The 13,173-nt window shown below is 45.5% G+C and overlaps 1 protein-coding gene across 3 annotated transcripts in view; it reads right to left on the bottom strand.

The window, feature by feature from the left end:
- The window catches only part of LOC122559492 (DENN domain-containing protein 5B-like), a 359,734-nt gene that overhangs the window by 162,393 nt on the left and 184,168 nt on the right, over positions 1 to 13,173 (bottom strand). For all 3 annotated transcript variants that reach the window (XM_043708993.2, XM_043708996.2, XM_043708995.2), the window contains one exon: positions 1,738 to 1,925. In XM_043708993.2, coding sequence (XP_043564928.2) covers positions 1,738 to 1,925 — 188 coding nt within the window. The remainder of the gene's footprint in view (positions 1 to 1,737; positions 1,926 to 13,173) is intronic.

The raw sequence follows: 13,173 nt of genomic DNA on the forward strand, positions 1-13,173 counted from the left end.
GGTGGGGTGTTTGATGGTGTGGTGTTACCATTGACCAGCATCTGAAATGGACCAGTCATATAAATATAGTGGCTACAAGACCAGGTCAGAGGCTAAGAATACTGCAGCGAATATCTAACCTCTTGTCTTCCCAAAGCTTGTCCAACATCTACAAGGCACAAGGGAATGTGATGAACTTGCCGGGATGAGTGCAGCTTCAACAACACTCAAGAAGTTCAACGCTATCCATGGCAAAGCAATCCATTTGATTGGCACCACATCCATGAACATCTGTCCCCTCCATTTCTGATGTTCCGGAATAACAGTGGGTACCATCCACAGTATACACTGGAGAGATTCACCAACGCTCTTCCAACATCACTTTTCAAACCCAGAATCACTTCCATTTGGAAGGACAAGGGCAGCAGATATATGGGAACACCACCCCATCAAGGTCCCCTCCAAGCCACTCATCTTCCTGATAAAGAAATACATCACTGTTCCTTCACTGTTACTCCCTAACAGCATTGTGGGTCAACCCACAGCAGGTGGATTGCAGTGGTTCAACAAGACAGCTCACCACCACCTTATCAAGGGTAACTAGGGATGGGCCATAAACGCTGGCCAGCCATTGATACTCAGTTCCCGTGAATGAAGTAAAAGGTTTGGGAGAAGATTAGGAAAGATCACAGAAGCGTTTCACAGGAGGCTCCCAAGCACTGAGGATGTCACCTAGACAGGGGATGAAACGTCTGCAACACAAATTCCCAGCTCGGCGAACAGAACCACAACAATGAAGTAAAAAAGCAGCAAATAATAACCAAATAACATTTTTTTGTGTGTGGAACGTTGATTGAGGAATAAATGAATGGCCAGTACACCAAGTGATAAACCTCATCCATATTTAGTGCCTTTTATACGCTAAGAGGAAAGACAGGGCCTCTGTTTAAATCTTTCATGTGAAAGATAGAAGGAATGCCCAACAATATGGCACTCCCTCATTGTGCAGGATTATGCTGCTCGGATTATGGAATGTGACTTGGACCAACACAGCCATCTGAGACAGGGATTGCTATTCACTATGCGTGGTCAGTCATTGACACATAGCAATCAGAGATTTCAGATACTGGAAGAATCACGGAATAATGCAAGGAAGTGCAGTTGAGCTGAGGATATTTACATATTGAATGGTGCAGTTGGTTGAGCAGTCCATGCATGGCCTGCTAGTTTATCTCAGTGTGGAAGCAGGCCATTTGGCCCATCATGTCCACTCTGACCGTGTGAAGAGCGTCCCACCCCGAGCCACACCCTTACCCTGTGATCCTGCATTTCCCATGGCCAATCCACCTAACCTGCACATCCCTGGACTGTGGAAGGGAACCCACACAAAAAAAAAGTCACCCGAGACTAGAATCGAATCCGATTCGCCGGTGCTGCAAGGCAGCAACACTAACCACTGAGCCACCGCACCATTCTTGTGAAAGAGGGGTAGGACAGCTTTAAGTTAGGTATACTACAAAAATTGTGGCCCAGCAGCCTTTCAGAGAATTAACATCAAACGATTTTCATTGCAGTGTCCCTGCTCTCCAACCCCCAACTCCCTTCCTGGGGTTGAGAGTACTGATGTCACCATCCCTTCCTATTTACAGGCCAAGTCCCATCTTGGAAGCGTTAGCGTGGATGCACTTATCCCAACGCTTGCTGTGTTTATCCAGCCACGGAGTGGAGCCCCTGCCTCACCCAGACTCTTGCTCTTACCTCTTGCGGCAGCTCCAACTTGGACCGGTCATTGGGCTCCTTGGACTGCAAGCCCATCAGGTATGGAACAGGAGCATCGAGGAAGTGCAGCAGGGAAGCCGGGAGAATGGGAACGTAGACATGCTGCCACTGGAAGGGGAAGAGGAGCGTCGTGATTCCCTCAGCTACCGTCATCAGCCGCTGGTAATCTGAAAGCGGACAGTTATTGGTGTTTATTTCTTGATGGGAAGCACAGGAGAGGAAGGTTTCAAAACTTTAAAAAAAAGAGTTAACAAAAACCATCATCCCACCAAATGTTCAGTTTTTTTCAACAGTCTGTTGTCAAAGTCTCTACGCTGAGCTACTTCACAGAACAGCCGTTTGCAAAATAGTTACCTTTAAACAATCTATTTGGCGATGTTTAACAGACCCATATCGATATGGCAGCAAAAGACTTTCAGAGATCTTGGAGGGTTGTAGAATTAGAGGGCGATCCCACAACCACAGGGCTAGGCCCAGGTGGGAAGTGGGGTGAGCGTGCTGGGTGCTCAGAATACAAGGATGAGAATTTTAAAACTGAGGCAGTACCAGGAAAGAGCCAGCAGTGGTCAGCAGGAGGATAGGTGGATGGGATTCCATCAAAATTAAAATAGGAGTAGGAGAGACTTGGATGAGTTCAGACTTGCACAGGGTGTAAGATGAGAGGGGCCAGGAGTACATTGGAATTGGCAAGCCCACAGATAAACAAAGGCATTAAGCTACCAAAACTGGGGGCATATATGTAAGGTAAGAGGGGAAAGGTTTAAAAGAGACCTGAGAGGCTACTTTTCCACACAGTGTGTGGATTGCATACGGAATGAATGGCCAGAGGGAGTGATAGATGGGGGTAAAGTTATAACATTTAAAAGACACTTAGACAGGTACATGGATAGGAAAGGTTTAGGGGGATATGGGCCAAATGCAGGCAAATGGAAAACTTGGTCAGCATGGATTAGTTGGAGCGAAAGGTCCTTTTCCATGCTGTATGGCCCTATGACTGCGACTCGATGGATGAAACACAGAACTGTGGATGCTGCAAATCTGAAACAAAAACAGAAAATTACTGGAGAAACTCAGCAGGTCTGGCAGCATCAATGGAGGGAAAGCACAGTCAACATTTCGATTCCAGTTCTGAAGAAAGGTCACTTATAATTGGTCAACAATTCATTTACGCATATTTGCCTGAACACCAAGATTTTTGCTGAAATATAACGTGGCAATTTTAGTGGAATATCTAATTGACGTGCTTCATTCCCCTCATCCCACTGTTTTCAACTCCTCTGGCACCCTTTCCTCCACTGAGAAAGAGCCACATGGGTTTCATATTTCCCCGAGGTTACCTGCTCTAGCTTGGCTGTTTGGTGTGTGCAGTCATGGTGGGCAGTGAATTTCAGAATTTAGACAAGTACATTTGAAGCTCTGCATCTAATGTCTCAATGGGTAGATTTGAGAGATCACAACAAAGTTCAAAAGGGTAAAAGTTGAAAAGTGCGACGCTGGAAAAACGCCACGGGTCAGGCAGCATCCAAACAGCAGTAGAGTCAACGTTTCAGGCATAATTCCTCCCGTGCTTTTCGAGCGCCACACTTTTCGACTCTAACTCTCCAGCATCTGCAGTCCTCAGTTTCTCCTAGTTGTTCAAAAGGGTAAAAGTAGTGGTAGATACCTTGTTAATTGAGTGCTTCCAAACTGCAAATGATGTTGTCATCCTCTGTGTGTCCTCTCAGGGACTGAAGAATTTGTTTGAGATTTTATTCCGAAGTTAGAGGAGTACAGCTCATTCTGCTGTAACGCATGTTTTGTAAGACAATTGGACACACTGTTTCTAAAGTGCAAACTTTTAAAACACGTGGTGACTGTAACACGATTACGTCGCTAACACTTTAAGCAGTGTTTCTAAACTGCAATTTTTCTATAATACACAAGGGTGCGACCTTCACATTATAGGAGAACTACCTGTAGGCCATTCAGCCTCTGGAGCCTGTTCCACCACTCAATGAGATCTTGGCTGAGCTGTGGCCTAACTCCACATACTTGCCTTTAGCCCATATCCCTTTACATAACCAAACTTTAGCCAACTCAGATATAAAATTAACAAATGACCGAGTATCTACTGCCACCTGTGGAAGAGAGTTCCAAACATCTACCATGCTTTGTGTGTAGAAGTGTTTCCTTGGGGGTGGCACACTGGCACAGTGGTTAGCATTGCTACCTCATAGTAACAGGGTCCCAGGTTCAATTCCAGCCTCGGGCAACTGTCTGTGTGGAGTTTGCACATTCTCCCAGTGTCTGTGTGGGTTTGCTCCGGTTTCCTCCCGCAGTCCAAAGATGTGCAGGCCAGGTGAATTGGCCATTCTAAATTGCCCATGGTGTATGGTGCATTAGTCCAAGGGAAATGGGTCTGGGTGGGTTAATCTTCGGAGGGTTCGGTGTGGACTGGTTGGGCCGAAGGGCCGGTTTCCACACTGTAGGGAATTTAATCTTAATATCACCTCTGAACGGGCTGGCCCTATTTCTCAGATTTTGTCCCCCTCATTCTAGAATCCCCAACCAGTGGAAATAGTTTGTCTTTTCCTGTTATTGTCTTGATGTTTCACTTTGGTGGAAGAGTTCTGATCGGAGACCGATAACATACATGCAGTCATTGTCAAGGAAATGTTTGCACATGTGGGCAAGATCAGGAAATAGATTAATCTAAGGTTGTCAACTCATCAATTTAGGAAGATCTTCATCACCCAAAGAGCATTCAGAATGTGGATCTGAAAGTGTCATACAGGTTTACAGCATGGAAACAAGTCCTTCGGCCCAACATGTCCATGCCGGCCAGTTTTCATAATTAAATTAGTCCTGTATGGCAAAGAAAGAAACAGAAAATGATGCTGATGGATTGAAGGAGACTGTGAGGTGGCCTGTTCCTGGCTTGAAAATTCGACGTAATTGAACTGCAACCTGAATTACACAGAATCTTCAGGGAGTGAGGCCATTACGTTCAGATGAATCTCTTCATTTCAAGAACAGATGGGGAAGGTGACACCTAAAACAATGGGATTGGCCAATCCCTGGAACAGAAATGATCAGGGATCCGCTGCTGATTTCCATTCCAGGACAGGGGAAAGGAGGTGAATCAGAAAACTGGGGAACCAGTCAATCAGTCAGTCGGAAATATCCACTGAAAGAAAGAACCAGAGAATTGATTGTGGTGAGCAACCCCACTGAAAACAGCACCATTGCCAGGGCAATTTGCATTTACGTACTACCTCTTAAAAATGGAGGCCATGCTAACCGAAAGAGATATCAGGAGGAGTAAACAATAGTTTTGCCAAAGTGGTTTTAAAAGAAAATTGAAAAAGATTTGATCTGCTTTCTATAATCTTACACAACCACAGAATATTCTAAATTTCTTCACAATCAATTAACTAAAGTCATTCTCATACAGGATATGTGACCGCATTTGCTAGCATGTGACAGCAAACTTTTAGAATGTGATAAATAAATAGGTAATCTCCTGCAGTGATACGGGTTCATGGATAAATGTTGGGCCAGCACCAGTATGCCCCTGTTCTTTATCGAAATAATGCCAGAGGGGTCATTTTAGGGTCAGCGACAGAAAATACCTCTGGACGTTCCTGGTCCAGACCCCTAGGCCCCCCTCCCAGTTCCTGGTTCCTACCATGTTCCACCCCATCACCACCAAGTTGAGCACAGATGCCTCTGACAGCTCCGGGACAACAATAGGCCGAAATGTACCCTTGTTTCAAGTTCCTGGGTGTTTCAAATCAAGCTACAGAGAAGTTTATTTTAATGCCTCATGTGAAAGATGCCCTTCCAACAGTGCAGCACCCCCTCAGCCTGGCACAGGGGTTTCAAACTGCACTATGTGCTCACGTCCTTGGTTCAAACAAATTCAGGCAGCATATAACCCGAGCTGTGTAATTAATTTCAGGGCTAATGTTCGTTTCGATCCAGCAACCCTGATCAGTCCTTTAAGTGGTCTGACATGACATGCAGTCAGGAGTGTATCTGAACTGTTTGGTCAAATTCCAATGAACCTCAAGACCTTAAACTGACAAGCTTCTGACTCAAAAGTAGATGAATCAAAACTGAATCAAGCGATTACCATTCTCTCAATAAAGCTCAGAAAGGCTGCAGGTTTAGAGAGGGCACGGTAGGATGAAAGGATAACACTGATCATAGCAATGCAAATATTTGCTTTTTGTCTGCACAAAGTACATAAAAGGGGCCTTAGCGTTAAGAGATGTGGGTGAATTTTGAATATAACCAGCATTCCATCTCTAAAATAGATCAGACTGATGCCTTGTCTCATCTGTGTAACCACTGTGCAATTGCAGACATTTATTTTTGGGGTATACATGAAAATACCATTCCCAATTCAGATCGGAAGGAATTTTTCTTATTGCCTGGGCGAGGCAGGACCATATCATTGGAATTTGACCAAACAGTTTGGATACACTCCTGACTGCATGTCATGTCAGACCACTTAAAGGACTGACCAGGGTTGCTGGATCTAAACGAACATTAGCCCTGAAATTAATTACACAGCTCGGGTTATATTTTTAATTCGCTGCTTGAAATCGCTTGAACCAAGTGTCGGATGGTTAATTTTACAATTACCTCACAGACATCCATAGAATCCCTGCAGTGCAGAAAGAGGCCATTCAGTCCATCAAGTTTGCACCGACCCTCTGAACAGCATCCCACCTAGACCTAGCCCACCATCCTCACAACTCTGCATTTCCCATGGCTAACCCACATGTCCTTGAACACTATGGGGCAATTTAGCATGGCCAATCCACCTAGCCCGCACAGCTTTGGACTGTGGGAGGAAACCGGAGCACCCGGAGGAAACCCACGCAAGCACAGGGAGAATGTGCAAACTCCTCACAGGCAGTCAGTCACCTGAGGGTGGAATCGAACCTGGGTCCCTGGTACTGTGAGGCAGCAGTGCTAACCACTGAGTCACCCTGCTCGTTTTAATCCATTCTAAACAGCCTGATATGTAACTTGTCAAAAGTGCTGACTATCATGAGGAATAAAGGCAAGAGCGAGAGGGGCAGTAAATCCAGGCTTCAGCAGTAGAGGTCAGCAGTCCCACTCAGACCAACCCCCTTTCAATTCCTGTAGGCATCACTAATCAAAGCGGGTTATTATTATGTTGGATTGCTTGAACAACGGGGCTAATCACAGTGTTGTGAATTATTTCACAATCCCCTCGACGCCCCTTCAAGACGGGATGCAACATTGACTGCAAGCTGCACGTACGTCCATCACCTGAGAGCATGCTCAGTTACTAAGGAGATAGCCCCAGCATGCTCTAGACTCCCTGTTGCCAAGGTGACTAGATCAGCAGGTTGCTTTGTTCTGTGCCTCTAACATTACGAAGCAGCCGTGAGCAACTTTCACTCGTGCCTAACACTTGATCCAAATCGTCTTAGGTTTCTCATTTCAAATTTTTCATCAAACATTCTAAACGTTTTCAGTTTAAATTCAGACTAGAGATGACAGGGTTTGTGTGTGGAATCTTCTCTTTTCCTCTCCACCTTCCAAAATCCATTCTCTCTGCAGACTCTTTCTGGAGTGTGTTTTCACATATACATTCCCACCAACATCAAGCCCGCTTCCCATAAGATTCTGCCTGACCTTTGTGTCTTAGCTCAGATAGCAGGACCTGCCATTCATAGAGGCTGACACAGCTTAATACTTCAGTTGCTCAATGTCCAGACATAAGCTTATAACCTGTGTTCACGTGCTGTTTTGTGTCTCATTTTCTTACCCCATGAGTGCAGACAGCAGTGGTTGCAAATCCTGCTTGTTAAACCTGGCTGACAGTAATTGACTGCTATTGAGGCCACCTTCCCTGAAATGGGACAATGGCCGTATCCATATCATTTGTGCTGCATTACCCAACTCAAATTTCCCTAAAGCAACGAGGCAGATTAAATAACCTGGTACACTTTCGGCTGTTCGGTGATGACATGCTCAGCAATCATTGTGCAAAGGCCCCGCAAATAGCGATGAGATGAATGAGCACTTCATTTGCTTTTCTGAACGTTAATTGAGAGGGGAATGTTGGTCAGGACACCAGAGAATGTGCTCGAGGTGGGTGATGTGCTGACAGCCTTGCCCCACTTCCCTAGAATGATCCAATATGATTGCGCATTAGAAGGGTAACATTATCTGTTGGGTCAATATTAATGGAATCACAACAGATGTCCGTCTTTAGAAAAGCTTTCATCAATCCTTACAAACAATGTGTCGATTGTACACGTCAGCGTAAGGAATCAGGTGTCCTTGGAAAACATTGCAGTTTAGTCCTGGGAGTTTGATTTCTCCAGTTCAAGGCATTTATACACAAAAGATTGCTGAGCAATTCAGAAAACATTCATCATTTTGTACTGGCCAACGTAATGACTTCAGAACCGTTTCATCATTACACTTCTCCTGTCATGCATTCTTCAATCCATTTATCACTGTCCTCTATGTCCTCTCTCAAAGTTAGAACTTGGTACCTTGTTCTTCCTTGAGGATGAGTTGACCAATATATGCTCGGGCTAATTGGGTCACTTGTTCACACAGCCTGTACGGATTCAATGGGCTGAATGGCCACCTGAGCTGTACAGTTTGACAATGAAGACATGACTTTGCTTAAACAGCACCTTCCACAACCCAAAGCCTTTTAATAACCAACGAACTACTTTGCAGTCACAATAGTAAAGAAGTAAATGCTACAGCCAATTTTCACATAGAAAGATCCCATAAACAAGCTATTTAACTCATGATATTGCTTGAGAGACACAAGTCAACCAGGACCCCAGATGGTCTGCTTTTCTTCGAAATGGTGCCAGGGGATTTTTTTATATCCACCCAATAGATTGGAGGGGCATAGGCTGTGCCAATACAGCACAGTAACAGGTCCTTTGGCCCTCCAAGCCTGCGGCAATACTTGAATCAGTTGCATCTCAACTGAGAGACGAGAGTGCTCCCATGACTGACAGTCGAATACATGCTTTTCCCACAATCAAGAAACTGAATTAAGAAAATATTGCTGGCAGTACTGACACTGTAGAGCCAGCATGATTGCACCTATAGGTCCAATCCAAAATTAGAAACTAGATTCCAGACTGGTAAGTACATCACCAGAGGTGCCTTGCATTACAGCTGAGTTTAAGACCTATCTGCCTCTTACAGCAGTTCCAAGTAAATTTACAAACAAACATAGAAAATAAGCAGAGACGATGGCTATTCAGCCCTTCAAGCCTGCACCGCCATTCAATATGATCATGGCTGATCATGCAATCTCAGTATTCCACTCCCACATTCTCCCCATACCCCTTAATCACTTTAGCCACAAGTGCCATGTCAAGCTCCCTCTTGAATGAATCTAACGAACTGGCCCCAACAGCTTTATTTGGGAGAGAATTCCACAGGCTCACAACTCTGAGTTCTTGCTCATCTCAGTCCTGAAAGGCTTACCCCTTATTCTTGGACTGTGACTTCCCAACATCGGGAACGTTCTTCTCACACTGAGCCTGTCCAGTCCCATCATGATTTTAAATGTTTCTATGAGATATCCCCCCCCCCCCATTCTTAAAAATTCTGGCAAGTATAAGCCCTGTCGATCCGACCTTTCTTCAAAATCACAGGATGTTCTCCCTGTTCTCAGCCAATATTGCTTGAACAATGGCTAATCCCAGTGTCTCCCAACCAATGCCACCACTAGCTGGTTACTCACAACAACTTGCATTGACATAGCACCGTTGACACTGCAAAACATTTCACTGAGCTAAACGGGAATGCGATCAGACACAACCGATGCATAGTCGGATGTTAGGAAGGAGATGTTAGGCCGAGTGACTAAAAATGGTAAGGCAAAATACTTCACATGCTGAAAGTCTGTAACAAGTACAGAGAGTGCTGAAGAGAGAGAAACAGAGTTGTCAATCAGAACTGAAAGATTCTTCTGTGGAAGAGTCACACCAAGGAGAAAGAGAGGACTGCAGATGCTGGAGATCAGAGTCGAGAGTGTGGTGCTGGAAAAGCACAGCAGGTCAGGCAGCATCCGAGGAGCAGGAGACTCATACCAGACTTGAAACGTTAAACACGGTTTCTCTTTCCACAGACAATGCCAGGCCTGCTGTGTGTCTGCGTGTTTGCTTGATTAAAAAGGTTGGTTTTAACTTGATTTCTTGTTTGTGGATTTTTACTGTGGAACCATTAGTTGACATGGGGGTTTGATTGAAACTCAATAGCAATGGTAATTTATTGGACTTGAAATTTCTCCTTGGATAGGAGGTGTTTCGCTGTTATTTGAGCTCAAGGTTCTTATTAACTAACATTATACACTGAAATCTGCTGAATTGAGCCATTTGGCTCAAAGTCCCAAAATATATCTGAATGGCACCATTTCGGCAAATTTCACATTCAATAGTGTCAGTGTTCGGGAGTTGAATACACATTTGCGATCTTAGGAATGGTCTCAACAAATTCCTGCACTCTCAACCCTAGAAATATCACCCTTTCCACACTACTCACAACTTCTCCATTTCCTGTTTTAACCCAGAGGGTCTGATAGACTGAAATGGAAAGTTTTTGTTCAGTCATTCATGAGATCGTTGGCTAAGGTTGATCATCCTTCATGGGGCAAGTGGTGGTCAGCTGCCTTCTTGAACATCTGCCACTCTTGGGGTATAGCACAATGGTGCTATTAAGAGACTCCACGACTTGAGCATTAACAGTGACGGGAAGAGGGCATTGTTTCAAGATGGGTATGATTTGGAGGGGGACTTTTAGGTGCTGTTGTTTCAATGCATCTGCTGCCCTTGTCCTGCTAGGTAGACGTTATGGGTTCAGAAGAAGCTGTTGAATGATCCTTGGTGAGTTACTGCAGCATGTTTTGAGATGATCCACACTGTTGCCAGTGTGCAATGGTGGTGGTTCAGTTGGGTGTCAATAAGGAGGGCTGCTTTGCTTTGGATGTCATAGAGTCATAGAGATGTACAGCACAGAAACAAATGCTTTGGCCTTACTCGCCCATATCGACCAGATAATCTAAACTAATCTAATCCCATTTGCCAGCATTTGGCCCATATTCCTCTAAATGCTTCCTATTCATGTTCCCATTCAGATGCCTTGTACATGTTGTAATTGTACCCACCTCCACCACTTCCTCTGGCAGCTCATTCCATACACTCACCACCCTCTGCATGAAAAAGTTGCGCCTTAGGACCCTTTTAAATCTTTCGCCTCTCACCTTAGTCTATGCCCTCTAGCTTTGGACTGCCCTACCTTGGGGACACGACCTTGACCATTCATCCTATCCATGCTCCTCATGATTTTATACACGTCTTTAAGGGCACCCCTCAGCCTCCGATGCTTCAGGGAAAATAGCCTCAGTCTATTCAGCCTCTCCCCATAACTCAAAATCTCCAACTTTGGCAACATCCTTGTTAATCTTTTCTGGGCCCTTTCAAATTTAACAATATTCTTCCTATAGCAGGGAGACCAGAACAGAATGCAGTGTTCCAAAAGTTGCCTAACCAATGTCCTGTACAGCCTCCCAACTCTTATACTCAATGCACTGACCAGTAAAGGCAAGTATACCAAACGCCTTCTTCACTCAGCTGTGTATCTGCGAGTCCACTTTCAAAGAACTGCTTGTCAAGCTTCTTGAACGTTGTTAGAGCTGCACTCATCAAGGCAATTAAAGAGTCTTCCATCACACGCCTGGCATGTGCCTTGTAAATGGTGGATGAGCTTTGTGCATTACAGGCTCACCCATACTTAGAATTGATCAGGCCCTGCCTGAACCACCAGCAGTGGCTCTGTCAGTGACACACTGAGCCTCTGAGCCACAAGGTGGGCAAACTCCACACCAGAGATTGAGAACAGAAACCAAGACACTCCAGTGCAATACTGATGGACCGCTGCAATGTTGGAAGTGTGCCCATCAGACTAGACGTTAAACAGAAACACCGCACACCCTCTCAGATGAGGAGCCCATGTCATTATTTGAAAGAAGAATCGGGGAAGTTACCTCTGATGTCTCAAATTATCTGGTCATTATTATGTTGCTATATCTGGGAGCTTGATACTAGCTGCAGCTAAGGTAAGACAGTTTGTTTTAAAATTACTTACCGGTAGCGGGCAGCGGTGTTTTTTTCTCTCTTTACAGAAAGAGCGGGAGCAGCAGGGGGAAGTGACGAAGACCAGAGGGGCAGCCGGGTAGGTTTTTTTCCCTTTAAAAGCACGCAGGAGAAGAACCCGAGGCACTACAGAGGTAGTGCCTCCCACCCGCCCTCCTCCTCTAACCTAAATAATAAGACCCATTGTGGTAAGTAGGTAAGTGCTGCATTTTGCTTGTTGTATTCTTTAGACCCAGTTTTTTTTTTATATAAAAGGTTACTTTCAGAGGGATGGCAGTGAAGGCAGTGCAATGTTCCTCTTGCAACATGTTTGAGGTGAGGGATGCCATGGACGTCCCTGCTGATTACACTTGTAGGAAGTGCACCCATCTCCAGCTCCTCCAAGACCGTGTTAGGGAACTGGAGCTGGAGTTGGATGAACTTAGGATCATTCGGGAGGCAGAGGGGGTCATAGATCGGAGCTTTAGGGAAGTAGTAACTCCAAAGATGGCAGATAGATGGGTGACAGTGAGGGGGACTGGGAGGAAGCAGCCAGCGCAGGGACCCCCTGCGGCCGTTCCCCTCAAGAACAAGTACACCGTTTTGGATACTTGTGGGGGGGACAACTTACCAGGGGTAAGTAACGGGGCTCAGGCCTCTGGCACGGAGCCTGTCCTCGTTACTCAGAAGGGAAGGGTGGAGAAGAGCAGAGCAATAGTAATTGGGGACTCGATAGTTCGGGGCACAGATAGGCGGGGAGGGGGAGCAGCCTGAAGTCGTGGTCCACATTGGCACCAATGACATAGGTAGGAGGAGCGCTGAGGATGTTAGGCAGGCTTTCAGGGAGCTAGGTTGGAAGCTCAAAGTTAGAACGAACAGAGTTGTTGACTCTGGTTTGTTACCCGTGCCACGTGATGGAGAGTCGAGGAATAGGGAGAGAGAACAGTTAAATGCGTGGCTACAGGGATGGTGCAGGAGGGAGGGATTCCGGTATTTGGATAACTGGGGTTCTTTCTGGGGAAGGTGGGACCTCTATAAACAGGATGGTCTGCACCTGAACCTGAGGGGCACCAGTATCCTTGGGGGAAGGTTTGCTAGTGCTCTTGGGGGGGGGATTAAACTAACTCTGCCGGGGCATGGGAACCCAGACTGTAGCTTTAGGGTGCAGGACCTGGAGTGTAGGGAGGTTAGGAACATGGCATCAATTTCAAAGGAGGGTGCCTGTAAACAGGAAAGTGGCTTGAAGTGTGTATACTTCAATGCAAGAAGTATACGAAAT

The sequence above is a fragment of the Chiloscyllium plagiosum genome, unplaced genomic scaffold (genome assembly GCF_037043375.1).
Source record: "Chiloscyllium plagiosum isolate Xiang-an unplaced genomic scaffold, Cpla_swu_hap1 HiC_scaffold_19, whole genome shotgun sequence".
NCBI lineage: Eukaryota > Metazoa > Chordata > Chondrichthyes > Orectolobiformes > Hemiscylliidae > Chiloscyllium > Chiloscyllium plagiosum.